General features: G+C 46.1%; 1 protein-coding gene across 6 annotated transcripts in view; it reads left to right on the forward strand.

The window, feature by feature from the left end:
- The window catches only part of SULF2 (sulfatase 2), a 371,939-nt gene that overhangs the window by 345,957 nt on the left and 3,507 nt on the right, over nucleotides 1-22,475 (forward strand). For all 6 annotated transcript variants that reach the window (XM_029611055.1, XM_029611054.1, XM_029611059.1 and 3 more), the window contains 5 exons: nucleotides 7,646-7,702; nucleotides 8,814-8,983; nucleotides 11,704-11,846; nucleotides 13,725-13,848; nucleotides 15,529-15,562. In XM_029611055.1, coding sequence (XP_029466915.1) covers nucleotides 7,646-7,702; nucleotides 8,814-8,983; nucleotides 11,704-11,846; nucleotides 13,725-13,848; nucleotides 15,529-15,562 — 528 coding nt within the window. The remainder of the gene's footprint in view (nucleotides 1-7,645; nucleotides 7,703-8,813; nucleotides 8,984-11,703; nucleotides 11,847-13,724; nucleotides 13,849-15,528; nucleotides 15,563-22,475) is intronic.

Here is a 22,475-nt window from a genome sequence, read left to right on the forward strand (position 1 = left end):
CTTTCTGTTCCATGCCCTCTTTTTTGCCTAAGGTCCTGTTGGTGTTGCCCTTGAATCAGTCAATTACTGTCCTGGCGTTTTCAAGGGCTGAGTGTCATGGCAAAAACATAAGTTTTCTGAGTATTTGTAGGGTGTTCATCCGATTATGTGGAGGCATCAAATTCTTTTCATAGAGTGGACAGGTTGTTTATTCCATTTGGAGGCCTATGCAAGGGAGAAGCAGCCTCGAGGAGAACCATTACAGAATGGATTAAGGACACTATCATTTTGGCATACTTCGTCAGGGGTAAGAGAGCTCCTGATTTTATCTGCGCTTCTTCTATGAGGACTCAGTCTATTTCTTGGGTAGAGGCCAACTCCATTACCCCTCAGGATTTCAGCAAGGCAGGTAACTTGGTCATCCTTACATTCCTTTGTCCAGCTTTATCACCATGACATTTCCACTTAAAAGGATGTAGTTTATGGAGCTAACATTCTCAAAGCAGCCCTTACCTTCCTCCCTCCCTATTTAGTGGGAACTTGGGTACTTCCCATCTGTTTGGACTGGACTGGTGAAGAAGGATGAAATGGAAGGAGAAATTATCTGTTCATTTTTCTTTCCATGAATCCTACTCCACCAATCCAGGACCCTCCCAGAAAGTTGAACCTCATGTGGTATGGTGTGCGCAATTCAGATATAGGTCTACAATATATTGTTTGCAATCATTAGTGTTTTTAGTCACATATTTCCATATCCTCCTATCCTGCTTTCTTTGGGCCTGATTTACTAAGGCTCTTCTCTCTGTTTGCTATGAGCAGGAGAGTGGAAATAGTAAGATTTTCCTTCTCTTTATTATAAATGGTAATGTTATCTCATGTGTTCATCAGTGTTTTTCAGTACTTGGGCATAAGTATACTGGGTTCTCACTGTGCTGCACCACCTATATACATAGTGGTGGTGTCGTCACTGGAGAAAGCAATGTACTCTGTCTCCATCTGTTGGTAGGGGGACATAACCTACCGTTTGGACTGGATTGGTGTAGCAGGACTCATGGAAAGAACATCAATAGGCAAAAATGTCTCTGTCATTTTAGTATCTTGCTAAACCAAATGAGTGCATGCTATTTGAAAAGGTTACATGCATTGTACAAAAAAAAAAGTGGATTGTAAAAAAATATGGCACACACTAAAACCAAAAGGAAATGAAACAATGATATAGAATGGAAAATAAAATATAAAGGATATAACAAAGCAGAAATATTTTTTTACCATGCACACTCTACTAAATATTAGCATAAAGAAAGCATATCCAGGCATTTTTCAAGGACAGGGATGAGACCACAAATTTAATTTCCAAAACATTGTAACTGCTAAGAGGTGTGGAGACCAGGCATAGACAGATGAAAGATGCCATCTTCAAAACATCAAATTGTTTGCTTCTTGACTCTCTTCATCCCCTTGTTAGCAATAATTTTGTTTTATTTTTACCTTATATTGGATTAGAAATTGTGGGGTAGATATTCAAAGTTGCCCTTGTAAATAACTTAGCTGCTTAGAACTTATCTGGATAAAGCAGAATTGTTTACCTGTAAGAGGTGTTCTCCTAGGACAGGATGTTAGTCCTCACACATGGGTGACATCATCAGTTGGAGCCCGTGCGGAAAACTTTTTTGTCAAAGTTTCTAGAACTTTGACTAGGCACACTGAGCATACCCAGCATGCCACTATCCATGCGGGGTCCCTCTTCAGTCTCAAAACATAGATTACGAAAAAATAAAATAATAAACATAACGAAACTCCACTCCACGGGCTGGCGGGCGGGTTTTGTGAGGACTAAACATCCTGCTGTTCTAGGAGAACACCTGTTACAGGTAAGCAACTCTGCTTTCTCCTAGGACAAGCAGGATGGTAGTCCTCACACATGTGTGAATCCCTAGCTACAGGCTGCTCCAAAACAGTATAGGACAAATAGCACTTTACCAGGTGCCAACTGGCACAACAACTTAGTGCTGTTGCAACAGGGGGAGACAGCCCTCCTCGGTGAGGAGTTGGATAAATACAGGCTCCGCCATGGCCCACACAAAATTGGCAAATGTCAAGTCCTCTGGCGGAGATAGACACCTCTCCTCCAGGGAGGACGGCTCAGAGGGCAGGTCCTTGGAATCCTCTGAAGAGGATAGGGATGCCTCATCCTCCAAGGGGTCATACGGAACATTCTCCTCACTCAGGCTGCCCAGGGACATCAGTGGAGGAGCCCTCGCTATGCCCTTAGGACGAGACCCACCAAGAGCCCCATGGGCATCGGAGACACTGCAGGCACCGAGGGAACTGAGGGCCCTGAGGGCAGTGGAGCCGAGGAACCCGACAGGGTCCCAGGCAACGCCAGCCATGGGGTCTTCCACAGAAGCAGAACCATCGGTCCCGACGGCTCTCCCACATCCGAGGAATCGGCCACCGGAATAGCCTCCAATGGAGGCAGCATCGATGCCCCCGGGGCATCGAGGGCACCCAGGATACTGGCAAGGGCTGCATTGGCAGCAGAGCAAGGGCAAGAACTTCAACAATGGTGCTAGCACTGATGGAACAGACTCTGGTGGCGGCCCCAACAGGGCCTGTGGCTCAATGTCTTGTAGGGCTCGGCCGACAGCCAACCATAATCTGCGCTCCAACTCCTCCTCAAGCGCTGATGAAAATACAGCTTGAGGCGGAAGAGGCGAGACCAGATCCCCTTCGGAGCCCCGAGGGGGACAGGTGCACATCACCAGAACTGGTGGGGACCACCTCGGACCCTCGGCCACGGTGGAAGGCAACACCTCCCCAGCCCGGGGTCATTTCGGGGGCATCTCAGCCGATGCAGGTGCTTTCCCAAGCTTGAACTCATGTGAGGACAGCAACTGATGACTGTGCTTCCTGGATTTCCCCCGATGCTCTGCCCAGTCTTTCCCCAGAGCCAAGGGAGATGGCAACGATCAAGAACTGGAACGAGAGGAAATAGAAAGAGGCCTGTCCCCAGTGCCTAATTTGACCTGGGAACCTGACGGTGGAGAAGATAACACGGGACCGGAAGCCACCGGGTCCTCCTTTCCCCAAGGTGTCGATGCCCCCAATGCAGAGGTCGAGAGCTCAGACTTCCTGGGGCCAAACAACTTCTCCATTTTAATCGAGGCACACGCAGCTACCCTTGGTCATCTGGCCACAGAATGCACACCCCCAGACATCATGTGATGCCCCCAGGCACAGAATACAGACGTCATGAGGGTCCATGATGGACATAGTCCGAGGGCACCAGGGGCATTGGTGCAAGCCTGAAGATGCCATAAGAAAAATTAACTGGCACGTGGCCGATGGCAGGCGGTCACTTGGGGATGGCAGCATCGAAAATCGACCGTGAGGAATGTATAAACTTACCATGATGCCCACTAGCTAAGGCCAGGGAAGACTGAAGGACCCAGAGCAATGAAACAAGAAACAGTACTCAACTGTGGCAGTTTTCTAATCCAAAAACAGCACCAGCTCCACATCCACGAGACAAAAGATCAGCAAAAAAAAATAAACTGAAGAGGGACCCCCAGTGGATGTATGGATAGTGGCATCCTGGGCATGCTCAGTGTGCCTCGGCAAAGTTCTAGAAACTTTGACAAAGGTTTTCTGTGCCGGGCTCCATCTGATGTCACCCATGTGTGAGGACTAACATCCTGCTTGTCCTAGAAGTTACAATGCATATTAAGCAGCACAGCGAAGCCTCCGAATATACGCGTGTATATATACACGCACTTAGCTGTATATTTTAGATCTGCTCTATGTCGCGTCTAAATTTACACAGATACTTATGCAGCTAACTCTGAATATTGGTAGTTAGCCATATAAATTTTACAGCTAACTCGCTCCCCCCCCCCCCCCCCCCCCCCCCAGTACACACCTCCTTTTTGTGCATGTAACCTTTAGCATTATAAGGGACTTGTACAGCTAAGTGGCAGCTTCTGAACGTAGGCGCAAATTCTACTTTTTTTACCTTTTCTTTTCGCTTGTTAATAATTTTAATTAGAAATGTTCTTTGTATTAGACTATGGAAATGTATTTCCTGCTAGTCTGTTTAATGTAAACCAGTATGATTTACATGAATGTCGGTATATAAAAATTAAAAATAAATAAATAAAATAAATAAGTCCCGTTTATCTGGCTAAATAGCGCTGAACGCGCTTTGAATATCAGGCCCTATAAGTTTCTTGCTATGGTCAAGCTTCTCTTTTTTTTTTTTAATTTTTTTAAAAAGTCTCCTCCCCTAGAATTACTTTTCAGAATCTTTTGACAGTTATTATTGGGGAAAAGCAAACCTGGAACACATAACCTGGTTCAAGTTTTAATTTCCACATCAAGTGATCGTTTGAGGCTTTTCTGCACGGAGTTGTTTTTCCCCCCCAGGCCACCTTCAGCAATTGCTGTCATTTAATGCTTTGAAATGAAATAAAAGCAAGTCAAAGCAGGTGGACAGAAGTACCCGAGAGCCGCAAAGCCATTTCCCTGTCCCCGAAGCAGCTGTGCAATGGCTGAGCTGCATGCCAAGGAGCCAGATGTTGCTGTGGAAGTGCTGCTGTTCCCTTCTGAGGTTCACTCCTCAGACTCCTGCAAAAGTCATCTGGCCTGTGACCGAGCGCTAAACCACAACTGCTTTTTTTTTTTTTTTTTTTTTTTAAATTAAATTTAACAAAACCCTTTCTGCCTCCACCCCCCTCTTTAGAAAAAGGATACAAAGGACACAAATGTCTTTTTCTTGTAACCAGTGAGAGAGAAAACCATCTCTGGAGGTCATTTTCACAGGAGTTAATGCTTTACCTTTTTGGCTGTGGTGTGTGTGTGTGTGTGTGTGTGTGTGGGATTGGTAAGCAGTCTGAACTGAAGTAGGGCCACCAGTTTTCTGATGGGAATTCCTAGCGTGAATTCTTGGGGTGGGGGAGCATTTTCATGCCACAGATTGCTGCATTTTAGTACGCGGCTTATTTAGTATGTGCTCAGTCACCGAGCCAAGCAATAGCCTTATCAGAGTGCAAAGGGAGTCCCTGAAGCCCTCTCTGTGCAGCTTAAGCAGAGGACCACAGTTTGATCTGCACCACTGCGACAGATGCAGACTACTTTTGCTGCAGTTCTTACTCCCACTACTATTTAGCATTTCTAAACCACCACCAGACATACAGACTACTGTACAGACAGATACACATAAGAAACAGTCCTCCTTCCTAGAGTCTGTGGGAAACCTATTTATTGTGGACAAGTACATAGGATTTAAAAGCAGCTTCAAAAAGGGTGATTTTTAAAAATTGGATTTGAATATGGCCAGAGTGGAAGCACGACGCACATAGCCGGGAAATCCATTCCATGTCTACAGTGCTGCGAGGTGGAAAGCGAGGCGTCATGAATTGGTGGTGGAGGAGAAGGGCCCGGATAAGAGCAATGGATGAATGGGGTTCATGAGGAAGGCTGTAGGGAGAGGGAAGACAGGTAATGAGGAGCTACAGAGTGAATGTATTTGCAGGCGTGTAAGACGAGCTTGAATTGTATGTGAAAGCAGACAGGGAGCCAGCGTAATGACTTTAAAAAGCGGAGTTGCATGCTCATAGTGACACTGAAGATAATAGTTTAAACTATTTCCAGGCTACGGTCAATCACGCCTGCTGGCAGTGAGCTTACCATGACTAAAATGCAATTCTCTCTGAGTTCTGGGTGACTCACTTATAAAACAATATTTTCACAGATATAACCATGACATAGTAGCAATATCTGGCATAGCATTACCGCATGCAGAGGGCTGTTAACGGAACAGTTTTATATTTGCAAAATTTTCTATAAAGGGAAAGTTGGCTAGGATACTGCACAAGTCTAAACTGGATTGACAAATCCAGCTGGTCGGATGGGTCAGTATCACCGCGCTCAGGTAACTCATCTGAGACCGGACAGCCCCGGAGCGGAATATCATCATCTCACTTAAGCAGTGGCAAAGCAGCTGTATAGCATTACTGTATCTCAAAACGAGAAACAAGTTTCTACTGTTGAGCCTGCCACACACCTGTGCTTAAATTGTTTAAAATTCATGGTGTAGAAACTAAGAAGTCTCCACTAGATGGCCCTAGATCCCTACCCTTTTAGTTATCAGCTAGGAGGGATATCCCATCCCTAAAGCACCTCCCTCTGAGGATTGCCTAGGTGCTAGAATCCCAATCTGGTTAGGGAGGGTTAGCTTAGGAGTTGGGAGGCAGTGTAGATTTGATTTTGAAGGAGGAGGAAGTGTTTTCAGTGTTCTCTCCAAATTTAGACCCCTGGCCTAGATAAGGAAGGGAGGGACACCACCCTGCGCCAGGCCTTGGTGATAGGACTGGAGGGAAGAGAGAGTCTGTTTTTGCCACTTTGCTCAGATTATTTAAAGTCTGCCTTCTGGGAGGCAGATGTCCCCTCTCCGGAGGTGCAGGAGGGATGTGCACATCCCTTCGCCCATCAAGAGGAGGCTGCAGTGATCTGTATTAGAAGATCCAGCACTGTTTTTGTCAAGATAGAAAGTGGGATGGAAGGATTTTCTGCCCCCTTCCTTACCCAGAACTGGACTATAGGAACTATTCCAGTAGAGACTTTTTCTCCAGAAGGGTCCTCAGTCTGACTCTTTGAAGAGATACCTAAGGGAGAAGAGGATTTGAAGTGCCTGTGGAGACCCCCAAGAGAGTTTCTACCCTGGGACACAGGAAGGTTGGAGTTCAGGAGTGTCCTCTGGCCATCAGGTACTGGAGGGAAGGGGGACATCCACGCACTGGTCAGGGGACATATACTCATTCCACACCTGGTTCCCATACCAGAGGGAGACATCGTAAACCATACTCCTTTATGGCTAAAGAATCTGGATGTACCTGGACACTTTATTATTTGCTCCTATTGATTATTTTACAATCAATCTCAGTTAATTTGAACACCCATCCAGTGAGTCCAGCCTATTTTGTCAAGGTACCTGTCCCGAAGAACTATGGTAAGACACCCACAGAACAAATTTCCAGTGCCTGGGCCCAGGTTAGGCTTCCCCCCACAGTGGAGACAGAAGAGTTGGGGAAAGGGCAGAGAAGATAGGCCCATTTAAGAAATTCTTTTATGGACCCGTAGGATACCTTGGCTATGTTAGAACAGTGCAGCATAAGATATTTTGGGGACAGGGCTGTCTGTGCGGTGGAGCCGCTCTCAGGAGGGGAGTAGTGGATTTGGTGGTACTACGTGCCCTAACCTCATAGGTACAGAAAAATGGGTAATACATATTTTGTATGCCCATTTCAAACCCTGATTCCCCATTTTATTGTCACTGGTGTTTCACAAATTCAGTTTAGCCCAGTTCTTCTAGTGTCTAATGCAATACTGAATATCACAGGGAGAAAACTACATTTTGAGTTTTGGATTGCTAGCTGTGCCTGCCTCGATGCTGCTTGATTTTATTTTATTTTATTTTTTTTTTTACTTGGAGGAAACAATATAGCAAAGATATAGAAACTGAGAACAAAGACCTTATAATAAGATGCATTGTGCTTACTTGGGTGTCTGGAAGTGAGCTAAGGTTTACGTGTTTGCTCGAGGAGGTTTGGGTTGTCATTTTCCTATCCTTGAAAACTCACAATCTGCTTTTTTTTCCCCCCACTGACAGTTACTTTAAACACAAAGGGAAGCTGAAGCACAAGGGATCTACAGCGCATCCTTTTAAGTAGGTGCAGAATTTGTTTATCAGTGCAAAAAAAATTGTGTTTTTAAAACTAATGAACTGCATAGAATATGAAAGAAAGAACTGAAAAAGAGAGGGATAAAATTGCAGTCTTCACAATGCAACCACTGAACCAAAAAGAGAGTCCCATGTGCATTAGTGAGCTTCAAATGAGGCGTGCAAATAGTGCACCTGACTTCCTCAATGAGAGCTGGATGTGCTACTGGAGGTTCATCCCTAACAATCATAAAACAGGTTTTTCGAAGGGTTTTTGATTTTCATCACTCATTGAATGTAGAAGAAAGATTAATTACATATACAAGAGACAGCAGATACTTCATTTAGCCACTCTCACCTGGTACAATTAAGTTCTGGAAACTTGAATGTCTTGAGGCATTAACCATGGCTAATAATTCACATAACCCTTGTGAATTATCTGGCTAAATGTCGACTTTGGAATAGTTTGGGCAATTATTTGGCTAAAATTTTAACTCTGGAATGGCATTGGAGTTAGCCAGATAATTTATCAGGTTAATTTGATAATCAGAGACTAACTCTGGTCATGCCCTGGAGTAGTCCTAAAAGAGGCGAATATTGCCCCCCACTGTGACCAGGTAGGTCTCACGCCTGCTGTGACACTGACTCCATAGTGCTCTTCCTGGGAGGTAGAGGGTGGAATCAATATTCCCTGTTTTGACACTTTCAGTGGGTCAGTAGGTAGCCATCCATGGTCAGTAGGTAGCCATCCACCCATGGGGAGGGAGCAGGAGTCCATATTCAATCTGTGACATTATATGCTATGAGGTATCAACTCTTCTGAGAGGATTCTAGTCAATACTATGACATTCAGCGAGTTGGTAGGTAGCTGTCAATACTCTGACTTGGTAGATTGCACTCTTACCTTGGAAGGACAGTATTCCCTGGCGAGAGTACCCCATACTGCAATGCTCCATGACTTACTGGGTAACACTCTTCCCGTGGGATGGTGTTCCTGGTTTTGAATGGGATGCACACACAGTGGTTGAACGGGTGCCACTGGAGAGTAAACCCTGCCAGGATGGAAGGGGCTGGAACAGATGGCACTCACCTTGACCCTTTTGCCTTGTGCACACAGAAAGGCCCTGCAGGAGAAGGACAAGGTGTGGCTCCTCCGAGAGCAGAGGCGCAAGAAGAAGCTGCGCAAGCTACTGAAGAGGCTGAAGAACAATGACACGTGCAGCATGCCAGGCCTCACCTGCTTCACGCACGACAACCAGCACTGGCAGACTGCCCCTTTCTGGACACGTAAGGCCAAAGCACCTTCATTCTGCATAGGGTTTACCAGCCGACCAACCACTGAGAAGGCACAGGAACATCATGAGTGCGTATGTGCAGACAAACTGGGTGATAGCTAAAATATGAAAGGTAAAAGAGACAAAACCGACAGAGCTACAGGCTGGGGCAGCAGCGACCTGCTAACATAGAGAAGGTGTAAGGAGCATGGTGCCATCAGAAGCTCTGACTTTAGGGTTAGCACAATCAGATCATCTCTCCAGGTCCACCCCCCCTTGTGCTTCTGTTGATTTACCCAAAATTGACTAATCAAAATAATCTCACACCCTCTGAACCAAAACTGCTCCCCAGTGGTGACGGTCCACACAGGCTCCTATAAGAGCAGACTGGGATCCTGCCTGGTTGGAAGGTGCTATGGCCATTACTGTGAGCTTTGTACTGCAGGAAGCAGCCGCGCCTCTCAGGGAAGACCACAGTTAAGCTGGAAATTAATGTGGTAGGCAAGGGATGGGAGACTCCCTGATAACATCAACTGTTGTTTTGAGCTACTGTTGACAAAGAGACTGTGGAAGAAGCTGAAGTCAATTTTCAAAGGGTTCCAGTGCTAGGCACATAAATTGGCCCTTTTGGAAATTTACTAGGGCTGAGTTCCAAAAATTTAGAGTCCTGAGTTTCACTAATAGATCCATACCGACTAAGCCAGGGAGCAGGAAAGCTACCCAGGGAACCTTTCCCCAGATACAATGGAATATACCTGACTAAAACGTTAGCCAGGTATCCAGTGCAGTGTTTCCTCTGACCACACCTACTCAGCTAGGGTTAAAACTTGGCACGAGCTGGATCCATTTTTGCCATGCCTCCTGAAAGCCCCCTGACCTGCCTCTTTATCTGACTACATTTTAGCAGGATAATGTATTTCTTGATTAAGATATATCTGTTCAGCAGGGTCGGAAGTTTAAAACTAGAGGTTTGTCAGGGCTACTGGTAAAGTTACCTGGCAAACCCTATGAATATCAACCTCTAGGCTCCTAATTTTAGGATTCTAAAAAGTGAGTTACTATGGAGGCGGAGAAAAAGTTATGGAAATTAGCACTAATTATCAGCACTGGACACCAAACTTAGGGGGTTATTTACCTAGGGCTCGCACGTGAAAAGGGCCTTTTCGCGTGCGATAGGATTTAAGTTTGCTGGAGGGGAGGAATTGGCCGCGGCACCACTGCCGGTGATAATGTGAGGAACATTATCGCCGGCAGTAGCACGGCGAATAGCTACACCTTTTTACGGTGTTGCTATTTGCTGTGAAAGGCTACAGCCGGCAGCACTGCGGCCGACGAAATCGCACCACCGCGGTGCAAACGGATGCGGCCTTTCGCAGGCCCGCCCCCTTTTTCATGAGATTCGTCATTCTGCGAGGACTGATGAATCCTGCCCTTAGGTTTCTAAATCTAGGCAAATGTATGGTTGCCCTAAAATTCAAGAGCTTAAGTTTTACATTAATAAATTTTGGAGAATTTTCAGCTGAAAACTTGGGGCCCTAAGTCTGACTGAAATTAAGAACCTAACTTAAGGGTATAAAATTTAGGCACTCAATATTTTTTTTCTTTTCTTTTTTAATAGCTTCCATTATTTATGTAAAAAAGGAAAAAACTGCATATTATTCCTCCATGTCATGTGGTGCATATACCGTTTCAGGTCCAGGGGGCTAGCAGGAGTTGGCTAAAATAAATCATAGAAAAATCAACTGGCCTAACTTAAAGAAAGACAGGGCTGTAGCTTTATTTCTTCATGAAAGAGAGACAAACTAGTGGCCTCACAAAGCCACATTTCTCTCTCATTTTCTGTTCTGGGTACAGTAGATATTGCCCTGTCCCCTAAGGGTTTATAATCTAAGATTTTACCTGAGACAGTGGAGGGAGGGTACAAGGTCACAAGGAGCAGGAGTAGGATTTGAACCCCGATCTCCCTGGTTTGCAGATAGCTGCTCCAACCACTAGAGATGTGAATCGTGTCATCGATTGTCTTAACGATCGATTTCGGCTGGGGGGGGGAGGGAATCGGATCGTCGCGGTTTTGTTATTTAAAATATCGTGTAAATCGTAAATCGGGGGAGGGCGGGAAAACCGGCACACTAAAACATCCCTAAAACCCACCCCGACCCTTTAAAATAAATCCCCCACCCTCCCGAACCCCCCCAAAATGCCTTAAATTACCTGGGGTCCAGAGGGAGTGTCCCGTGTGATCTTTTACTCTCGGGCCTCCGCTGCGCCGGTGCTACCTTTGCCCTGCTGTCATATGACAGCAGGGCAAAGGTAGCACCGGCGCCATTTTGTTTTTTTGTCCCCCGACGTCAGGAGCGTAGGAGATCGCTCCCGGACCCCCGCTGGACCCCCAGGGACTTTTGGCCAGCTTGGGGGGGCCTCCTGACCCCCACAAGACTTGCCAAAAGTCCAGCGGGGGTCCGGGAACAACCTCCTAAACTCGAATCGTTTTGCCGTACAGCAAAATGGCGCCCTCCCCCTTCCCCCCGATTTACGATTTTTTGACGATAAATCGGGGGAATTCCTATTGTATCGCGCTTCTAACGATTTTTGACGATTTAAAATATATCGGACGATATTTTAAATCGTCAAAAAACGATTCACATCCCTACTAACCTACTCTTCCGCTACACTTGTCTTTTTTTCCCCCGATAAGTTTTCAAGGACAGTAATCTTTAAACATTTCATTTTCAGTGGGTCCTTTCTGTGCCTGCACCAGTGCCAACAACAATACCTACTGGTGTATGAGGACAATTAATGAGACTCATAACTTCCTGTTTTGTGAATTTGCCACTGGATTCCTGGAGTATTTTGATCTCAACGCGGACCCATACCAGGTAAAGAAGACACATGCCATGGGAAATTACTCTCAGGCCGATACAGTACAGTCCCAGGTTTGGACGCACGTTTTCTACGTGCTAGCTGTACCCCTTATACAGGAAGGGGTAATAGCGTGTCAAACGCACGTCCAACCCTCCCAAAACTAGTAGCGCCCGCAACATGCAAATGCATGTTGATTTATTTATTTATTTAAAATTTTTATATACCAGCATTCGTGTTGCAAACACATCATGCCGGTTTACATATAACAGGGGTGTACAAAGAACAGTTGAATAACCTATTAGTGTGGAAGGAAGCAGTTACAAATAACAAGGTAATAGAACTGGGAGAAGAGAAGAGAAGGGAGAGGATAACATTAGATAGAGGTATTTACATTAGTAATAACATTTTTACATGTGGAAGTTGTAGATCTGGTTGAATAGAATTAATCTGGTTGAATTCTATTCTGGTTGAATAGAATTAATGTTGATGGCCCTATTAGTTATTCCTGCGTGATACAGAAAGTAAAATGTGCAGCCAAGTCGCACATTTTGCTTTCAGAAATTAGCGCCTGCCCAAAGGCTGGTGTTAATTTCTGCTGGTGCCGGGGAAGTGTACAGAAAAGCAGAAAAAGCTGCTTTTCTGTGCACCCTCCGTCTTAATATCATAGCGATACTAAGACGGAGGCCCCAAAAGTTAAAAAAAAAGTAAAAATCGGCCCAGCCGATGTCCGTTTTCCGAATCTGTGGCTGTCAGCGGGTTTGAGAACCGTCGCCGGCAAAATTGAGCGTTGGCTGTCAAATCCGCTGACAGCTGCTGCTCCTGTCAAAAAGGAGGCGCTAGGGACGCGCTAGTGTCCTTAGCGCCTCTTTTTACCGCCGGCCCTAATTTGCATAGGCCACTCTCCTGAATCGCGCGCCCAGGAGAGTGGCCTGTGCGCTCGCCAGCTCTTCCGCGCGTTTTTTTCTGTATTGGCCTGTCTGTGAGGTGCTAATTGGAGTGACACCTACTTGAGCCTTCCTTGCAGGGTTACCTTTGAGAAATTACAAGAAGTTCATAGATGCAAAGGCAGCAGAGTGTAGACTGTCTCTGCCTGAACTTGATTATCTAGAGTTATCTGGAAACTTCAGTTTATATTCCAGAACTCCCAAAAAAACATGTGACAATTGATGATACCCACCTTGTATCAATTACAAATGGTGTTTTTGAGGAATTCTTTCTGAACTATTTTGAGCGGCTTCACTGCAATACTCTTGAGCAGCACAAACTTAAGTAGCGTCATAGCTGACATCACCCACATACTGGGCTGTGATTGGAGTAGCTTTGTGGTATCATAATCAATCAGATTCAGAATGTGATAGAAACAGCTCTCACAAACATGGACTACTGCACTGTCAGCGATATGTAAAGGGAGGAGGGAGCTAAGGATGTGTACTCTAGAAAAAAAGGTGATTTTCCTAGTTTGGCTGCTCAGGTTCTCCCCCCCAGCTGATTTTCCCAAATGAAAAGCAATGAAAAAAAATCCCTGAAATTTCTGAAGGTTTTTTGTTTGTTTTAAATGGAACAAAAAAAGTGGGTGTTTTGTTACATTTTTGCATTTCTTTTAAAAATGAATGCACATCCCTACTGGATCCTGCTTGGAAGCAAAGGGATGGACGGATGGGCTCCTGAGATCCTCTCCAATCCTACCTTCCTATAATTCTATGCAAATGCCCCAGTATCATCTTTCATTGTCACATCTGAGCTGTATTTTTTTTCTTATAAAATAGGATAGGTGAGAACTTAACATTATTTACATGCACCAATGACGAATGCTGCATACTTCACAGCAGCTGCACTACAGCTGTTGTTATTGGTCCTGGAACTTGTGATGTAATAGCTTGTCTTTTCTTCAGCTTATCAATGCAGTGAACACACTGACTAGAGACGTCCTCAACCACTTGCACAGGCAGCTCATGGAACTGAGAAGCTGCAAAGGGTATAAGCAATGTAACCCAAGGCCCAGACACATGGAGCTGGGTAAGTTTTTTCAGCAGTTTCCATCAACTCCCAACAGAGAAAAACAAATGTCTTGTACCTGTTTCACCGCTATACGTTTTAAATATAAATTTTCAGTATGAGACATTCTAAATTTTTTTTCACAATTTCTTGCACACAATACTAGTGTGTGTTTGGGGGGGGGGGGGTGGTAGAGAGGTGGCTATAAGTAAATTTGCATTATCTTTTATGTTTGAATTGGTTTCACTGAGTCGGATCAGTATAAAACTAATTAGAATTTAATTCACACTATTGCACAGTACACCTGTTCTATGATATTGGCCCACGGAGATAAAGCCAAGTCAGCATTTTCAGGAACCTAACTCCTTTCAACCCAAGGTGATAAGTATAGATTTGATAGCTTGATTTGGGCGCTTGATGATATATAACAAGACTGACCCAAGTTAGAGAGCGGGCACTATCCTTAGCAGGACCTATACTATGGAACACCATGCCCTTTGAGATCAGATTACAGAGAAATGTCAAACTTTTTAAAAAAAAAAAGTTTAAAAACCTAGCTATTCAAACAAGCGTTTTACAAAGAGAACGTAGAAGAGAAAAAATAAAGCAGGCAGCAGAACATCAGCACACAGCACGAAATTCAATATGTGCGTATTTTATTTTATTATTTCACCGCTAACATTAGATAAAATATACAGTACAAAAGTTTTATACATGTAAAGTAAATCTTTTACACGTATAAATGGACAAAGATTTAGGACATTCAACAAATAGTCTTTATTTTGAAATTATGTAACCAGAACCTTATTGTATTACCCAATACAATGTTAACATTACTATACGTGCCTATCTGTAAACCGTTGTGATGGTATATAACTTAACAACGGTATAGAAAAGATTTTAAGTAAATAAATAACAGATTGAATGGCCGATACTGCAGAGCCAGTTCCGAGACAGCACTTGGGCAAGAAATAGGTGTGGTCAGAACTCTTGTACCCTGGCAGGGGATGTCTGCACATTTCTAGGTGAAGAGGTCACAAGCATTCTCCTCTGTAGACATTTATGGCAGCTTCTTTCCAGCTAGTTTTTAAATTAAAATTGAAAAGGAGATGCCATCCTCTTGCTTTTAAATCAAAGTTGGAGGCACTATGCTATATCTACCTTCAGTTCATTTCATGGTGGTTTGAAATAGAGATGTGCTTCGGGTTTCAATATCGTGACCGGCTTCATTTTGGGGGTCCCCCTGCGGGAATTTCATTTTTCCCTTGGTTCGGGGTTTTGGGGTTTTTTCCGGGGGGGGGGGGGCCCAATTTTCGGGTTAGCGTGCGAAAACAGGGAGTTAGTGCGCGCTAACCCGAAATTTCGGAGAAAATTAAATTGTTTTTCAGTTCTCCCGACCCATTCTGAATTAGGCAATTTCAACGAAATTGCCTAATTCATGGAAAAACGATTGCACATCCTTAGTTTGAAACATCTTGGAACCTCAGAGGATTACCAGAAATCTGAAGAGCCTTTTGGTATGCTACAGCAGGAATAATGTTATTTCTCCCTGTGCAACAAGTGAGATTAAGACCCCCAACCAGCTAGGATAAGAGTTTATTTTTGTTTTACTTATGTGTCTTTAAGACATTATCCCTGTAACAATGTTCCATTTCAGTTATTGTGAGCACCAGTTTTAATTGTTTCCTCTTTCCCGTTTAGGACTAAAAGATGGGGGAAGCTATGAGCAGTACAGGTACTACATTTATAAACAGATATTAGCTGGATTCATTGTGTCCGATAATGGTGTTAATGCTTACTGTAGTGGTAACTTTTTATGCTCCAAGATTATATTTGGTCATATCCTTCTCACTGATGAGAACACTCTCATCTCTGAACAGTTTCTTTAGCCACCTACATAAAAACAAGATAAAAAGTAAAACTGCTATAATTCACAAGTTGAAATTAGATCTCCTTATGCATCGTAAAGATGGCATTTAATGATGCATTAAATACCAAAGGACCCACATTAACTTTACAAATGTTATTGCTCTGTTCAGTAATAAGAAATACGGATAAAGAAAGTCAATTTTCAAGGAGCACAGGAGAATGTACCCCAATGGTTATTGAAAGCTGCCCAACCTATATCCTGGTGAAAGTGCACGCGCTGTAGAACGCGCATCGTTTTACCTGGCACTCCCAGGGCAGGGTTAGCGCGGCACCAAAGCACAGAGTTTTGCAGTTTCATAACTATTGAATACATTTTAAAAGGTGTTCTACGTGGAAAAAGTAGCATGTATGTGCGCATAAGTAGCCCGTATTTACATAAGGTTATTTTATAGACATTGAAAGCACGTGGGTATTTTTGGATGCGTGCATACATTTTACCAGTACCAAACGTAGGGGTGATCTAAGGGGATCTGGGGGCAGCATCAAGAAGCAGATGCAGTTGTTGCTATTTTATAAGAGATATGCATGTATACATTAGCCTACTTGTTCATCTGATTTTCCAGCCGCTAATTGACTCACAAAATGAAATCGGACTTGCCTGTTGTCTGCAGTTTTTGGGTTCAGGGTGAAGTGCTAGTGGGTCTAGGTGAACCATAGAAGGACTGAGTGAACTGGCAGAGGTATTTGAGAACTGGAGATTTCAAGCACATGCACAAGCATTTTCAACATGGTGTACACACACTTTTATAAAATACCCGCCTCTGTGTATAAATCGGGATTTATATACACACGTATGCTTATATTGGAAATACTCGTGTGTACTTTCAGAGCAGAAGCATGTGTGCAACTCTCACTGCACAGTTTGCTAAATACCAGGATAAATCTCTGTGCGGCCACTTGCACATGCAAAGCTAGCACCACAAATAGATTTAAAAGTTAGGCTCCCTGTGTATTGCTTTGCCAGGATAAAGTACACACAGAATAAGCAGGTGCTAATCTCTGCAGGTACTTTTTCCTTGGGCGGTATTCAAAGGGCAAGTATGCTTGAAATTTCCCTTTGAGAACTGGTGTACAATCTGCCCATGGACATCGCAGCAGCCCCCAGTTTTGAAAATTACCCCAAAAGTGAAGTAAATGGAACATGCTAGAACCATGGGAAGAAAATCCATTGCACAGCCTTTATCAGAGTAAAATATTTGCCATTAACCTCACTTCATTTTTCTCCTGTGAGAAGCCAAATTTACTCACCAGTCGTCCTAGAGGTTCTCAATATAGGGCAATACTATCCACCTCGGTACTGTATAATTGGTGTCCTGCTTTTGTGTATAATTTTTATGCAATGGAACCTAAAAATAAACATTAGGTAAGAGCAGGTCCAGGTTTTTATAGAGTATTTGTGCCCTGTGTATCAACTAATCAGGTTGGATTCAAACTGAAAATGTTAGATTTAACCTTTAATTAAGAAAGAAAGCGCAGTTGCTTACCTATAACAGGTGTTCTCTTAGGACAGCAGGATGTTAGTCCTCACAGATGGAGCCCGGCACGGAAAACATTTGTCAAAGTTTCTAGAACTTTGACTGGCACACTGAGCATGCCCAACATGCCACTAACCCTGTGGCCACACGGTGTCTCCCTTCAGTCTCGTAACAGAATTCACAAGCAAAAAAATAAAATAAAATGCATGAGGACCCAACTCCGTAGGGTGGCGGGCAGGTTTCCTGAGGACTAACAGCCTGCTGTCCTAGGAGAACACCTGTTACAGGTAAGCAACTGCACTTTCTCAGAGGACATGCAGGATGGTAGTCCTCACAGATGGCTGAATACCAAGCTACAGGCTGCTCCCAGCAACCACATGACCAACAGGCACCAAACCGAGTGCCAATGGGCACAACTGCAGAGCTGTTGGTTAGACAGGGAGATAGCCTGATCCCAACCAAAGGGCCTTAGGTAGGGAAGGTTGTGTTTAAGCTTGGAAGAGGTTGTGAAGGACGGATTGGCCGAGCTACTGTCATGTAGACCATCCTTATTCAGGAAGTCCCTTCCCTTTCTCCTCTTTTTCCTTTTTGAATCTTCCATTTTTCTACCTTTTTTTAAATTTTATCTTTCTATACTACCTTGTTCAGGCAGTAGTGGGCAGCAAATGTGTTTAGGGGACTCCACGTCGTCGCCTTGCAGATTTTGACGATGGGAACCGCCCATAAGTAGGCCACTGACACCGCCATAGCCCTCACAGAGTGAGCTTTGACTTGGCCTCCCAGCTGAAGGCCCGATTGTGCGTAGCAGAACGAGATGGGAGTCTGCTAGCCGATTGTTTTCCCACCGCAACTCCCAATCTATTTTTATCAAAAGAGATGAAGAGCTGAGTAGATTGCCTATGGCCTGTGCTGTGTATTCTAAATAGAATGCTAGGGCCCTCTTGCAATCCAATGTATGTACAGCCTGTTCCCGCTGGTGTGAATAGGGCCTTGGGAAAAAAGGGTGGGTAAAACAATGGATTGATTGATGTGAAAGTCAGCCCCTACCTTAGGTATGAACTTGGGATGTGTACACAGGACCACATGATCATGAAAGAATTTCTTTTAGGGTGGGTATGTAACCAAGTCCTGAAGCTCACTAACCCTACGAGCTGAAGTGATCACCATGAAGCATAGGACCTTCCATCTGAGGAACTTCAGATCGCAGGAGCATAAAGGAATAAAAGAAGGGTGCATGAGCCACGCTAACACAATGTTGAGGTCCCAGGACATAACAGGCGGCCAGGGGTGGAGGGTTTCAGCTGAAGCAGACCCCACATAAAGTGATCTACTATAGGCTAAACAGAGATGGGCGTGCCAGTGACGCCTCAATGGTAAGCACTGACCGCACTCAAATGGACCCTGACCAAGGTGGTTTTAAGCCTGGCCTCCGAGAGGTGCCACAAGTAGTCCAAGAACCTCGGAATGGGGCAAGACGAAGTGCTCAACATCCAGGCTGTCAAGGCTGACGCCCGGAGGTTTGGATAGCGCAGTGCGCTCTGATCCTGCTTTATCAGATTGGGCGCAGTCCCCAGACTGATGGGATCTCTGATCGACAAGTCTCAAAGGAGAGGGAAGCAGACTTGTCTGGGCCAGTACAGGGCTACGAGAATCATGGTCCTCATGATTAGCGGAAGAGAAGGATACGCATACAGGAGACCTGTGCCCCAATAAAGAGCAAAGGTGTCGGAGGCTGGATATTCATCCAGCAAAAGTTGCTCAACTTATAATTGCACAGGGAGGCAAAGATCCACATCCGGAATTCCCCACAGGTGGAAAATCTGGGCTGCCACTGCCGGATTCAGTGACCATTCATGTGGCTGAAAAGAATGGCTCAGGCAGTCTGCCAGCACATTCAGCATCCCAGCCAGATAAGTCGCTCGCAGAGACATGTCCTACAACAGAGCCCAAGACCAGATCTGCACCACCTCTTGCCAGAGGAGGAATGACCCCGTGCCTTCTTGTTTGTTGATGTACCACATTGCTGCTTGATTGTCCATCCGAATCAGGATTGTCTTGTGGGACATGAGGTCTCGAAACGCCCAAAGAGCCTAATGAATCACCTGAAGTTCTAGAAAGTTTATCTGGCACAAAGCTTCCTGAGCCGTCCACTGACCCTATATGGGGAGGTTGTCCACATGGGCCCTCCAACTGTGGGGGGAGGAGGCATTGGTGGTAAGCACTACTTGAGGCAGGGCAGCTTGAAAAAGAATCCCCTGCTCCAGATTGGAGAGATTTTCCCACCAAGACAGGAAGACCCTCAGAGGATGCGTGATGGAGACATGGGTCTCAAGGTCAGGGATGCCTGCCTCCACTGCGACCACAGCGCCATTGCACCCTGCACATGCAAAGGCGGGTCAGTGGGGTGACATGGACAGAGGCCACCATGTGGCCCAGCAGATGAAGCAGCAAACAGGAACTTGCTGACTGCTGCACACTAAGGTCACCAGCGATGACAGGGTGAGAGCCTGATCATGGGACAAAAACACCTTTGCCTGAGTCATGTCCAGTCTGATCCTATGAAGTCCGGATGGGTAAAGATGGGATTTTAGGTAGTGTATGACAAAAACCCCAGAGATTGCAGCACCTGTATGGTCAAGATCAAAGCATCCAGTGCTCCCTCCTGGGAGGCGCTTTTGACCAAGCAGTCGTCCATGTAGGGGAACATGTTTACCGCCTGACACCTGAGGTGTGCTCGCACCGCTGCCAGGAACTTGGTAAAGACTTGAGGGGCTGAGGCCAAGCCAAACAGCAGTACCCACTACTGGTAGTGAGCCTGTCCAACCACAGAGCGAAGATACTTCCTGTGGTTCGGGAGGATCACAATGTGGGCGAAGGCATCCTTAAGATCGAGGAAGCAGAGCCAGTCTCCTCCCTTGAGGAGTGGGATCAGAGTGCCCAGAGACCATTCTGAACTTTTCCCTTTGAAGGAATTTGTTCAAGGCCCTGAAATTGAGAATGGAACATAGGCCCTCAGTTCTCTTTGGTATCAGGAAATACCTCGAATAGAACCCCTAGCCTTGCTGGCGTTGGGGAACGGGAATGGCTCCTGCCATTAGAAGGGCAGAGAGCTCTGATAAAAGTATTTTCTGCAGAAAGCCGACGAACCCCACGATGGACATGGAGGAAAGTCCGCCGAGACTTCTCTGAAATTCAGTAAATACCCCTGGCAGATGATAGCGAGAACCCACCAGTGATGAGCGGCCAGCAGTGGGCGAAGCAAAGACGTCTGCCTCCTACCGGGGGGTGGTGGGCCAGGGATATGGCGTGCTGACCCATGCTCCTTCACCTCCAGTCAAAACCCCGTTGTGCGGGTCTGCTGAGGAGCTGGCTGGAATCTGCTGACGAGAGCGACCCCTGGAACCAGCACGGGATGTGCAAGCCCGGGAGGCAGGAGGATAATATTTCTGCTGCTGCTAAAAAGGATTTCCTGACAAAGGATGGCAGATCGGAAGTGCTAGCTCATCCCTGACCTTGCCCCAAAGAGATTCTCTCCTGTACAGGACAAGTCAGCCAGCTTCTTGGACCTCTGGTCAAAGGTCCAAGGTGTGGAGTCAGGCCATCCTACGGGCACAGATGCCCACGGCAGCAACTCTGGCCGCTGTCTCAAAAACATCATAGGTGGACCTCACCTTGTGTTTTCCTGCCTCCAGACCCTGTTGATCATCACAGAGAACAGCACCTGCTGCTGCAGGCATTCTGCGAGAAACTGGTTGTATTGGGTCATATATAATTGGTAGGAGGTGACATGAGTGATGAGCATCGCGCCCTGAAACACCTTTCTACCTAAGGCATCCAGCTCCCTGTTATCTCATCCCAGAGGGGCGGAGGCATGGCTGCGGGAACGTTTGGCCTTTTTGAGAGCTGACATCACTACCACCGATTGGTGAGGGAGATGGCATCTCTCAAAACCCAAAGTCTGTTGCACCAAATAGATGGTGTCTGCCTTCCTATTTACCGGAGGAACTGACACCAGATGTTCCCATATCCTAAGGTGAAGTTCCTTAAAGATATAGCAGACAGGAACGGCCACTATCTCCTTTGGGGCATCGACAAACTGGAGAACTTCCAGCATCTTATGTTGAGCGTTCTCCTCCATGAGGAGTTGAAAGGGAATGGCTTCAGCCATGGCCCTGACGAAGCTCGCAAAGGAGAGATTCTCTGGAGGAGACCTACGCCTTTCATCCGGTGGCAAAGGCTCCAAGAGAAGATCGCCAGAGTCCTCGGAAGAGGAATCTGAAGTATCATCTCCCCATGGATCATATGGACCCTCCTCCTTGCTGAGGTCCGGGGGGGGGGGGGGGGGAGACTGCACAGGTGAGCCCTGTCCCAAGCTCCTCAGCCTGGGCACTGAGGGCACTGGTGGCCTCTAAGGCAGCAAAGGTGCCGATGGCTGTGAGGATCTCAATGTCCCAGGAACAGGCAGGGGGAACTGTGGCCTCAGGACCAATGAACCTGGCAGTGCCGATGGCCATTGCACATCCTCCTCCTCAGAGGACCGGAGGATGGGAATCGCTCCGGAGGAGGGCATCGGTGGCCACTGGGGAACAAAGGGTCCCCTGGGCACCAGTTGCATCAGAAGTATACTGAGCAGGATGTCCAGGCGCTCAAGCAGGGGTGCCAAGAGAGACTGCGCAGGCTCTGGCATCTGTATGGGGGCCAGTGGTGGTTTTGAGGCCTCGCAGATCTTGGAGCACCACATTCTGCACCCTGTGGTCCAACTCTTCCTGAAAGTACGGAGAGGACAGGCGAGGCAACACTGGAGCCTCCTCGGAGCCTGGCACAGATATCAGTGGGAAACACCTGGGACTCCTGGGTCTGTCAGAGGATGGCGCCTCCTCACCATGGGCTCACGTTTGTGGTGGCATGGCGGCTGCTGGTGCCACACCGAACCAGAGCCATGATCCGACAGTGACCGATGTCTGTGTTTATGGGATTTCCCACGATGCTCAGCCCGGTGTTTCCCCATCACCGAGAAGGCTGAACGTCGACATAGGCCCTCCCCAATCCACCTGCTCCTCGCTCCCTGGAGCATATCCAGTGGTTCCCCTCGACCCCCGGAGGGTCAAAGACTCCAATGCTGGTGTGGATGGAGTAGACTTTTTGGGGTCAAAGAGCTTCTCCATTTTATCAAGCCGAGCACAACAGCCTTTGGGGGTCATCTGATCGCACAGCTGACACCTTCAGACCTCGTGCAATGCCCCC

This window comes from Rhinatrema bivittatum, chromosome 8, assembly GCF_901001135.1.
Source record: "Rhinatrema bivittatum chromosome 8, aRhiBiv1.1, whole genome shotgun sequence".
Taxonomy (NCBI): Eukaryota; Metazoa; Chordata; class Amphibia; order Gymnophiona; family Rhinatrematidae; genus Rhinatrema; species Rhinatrema bivittatum.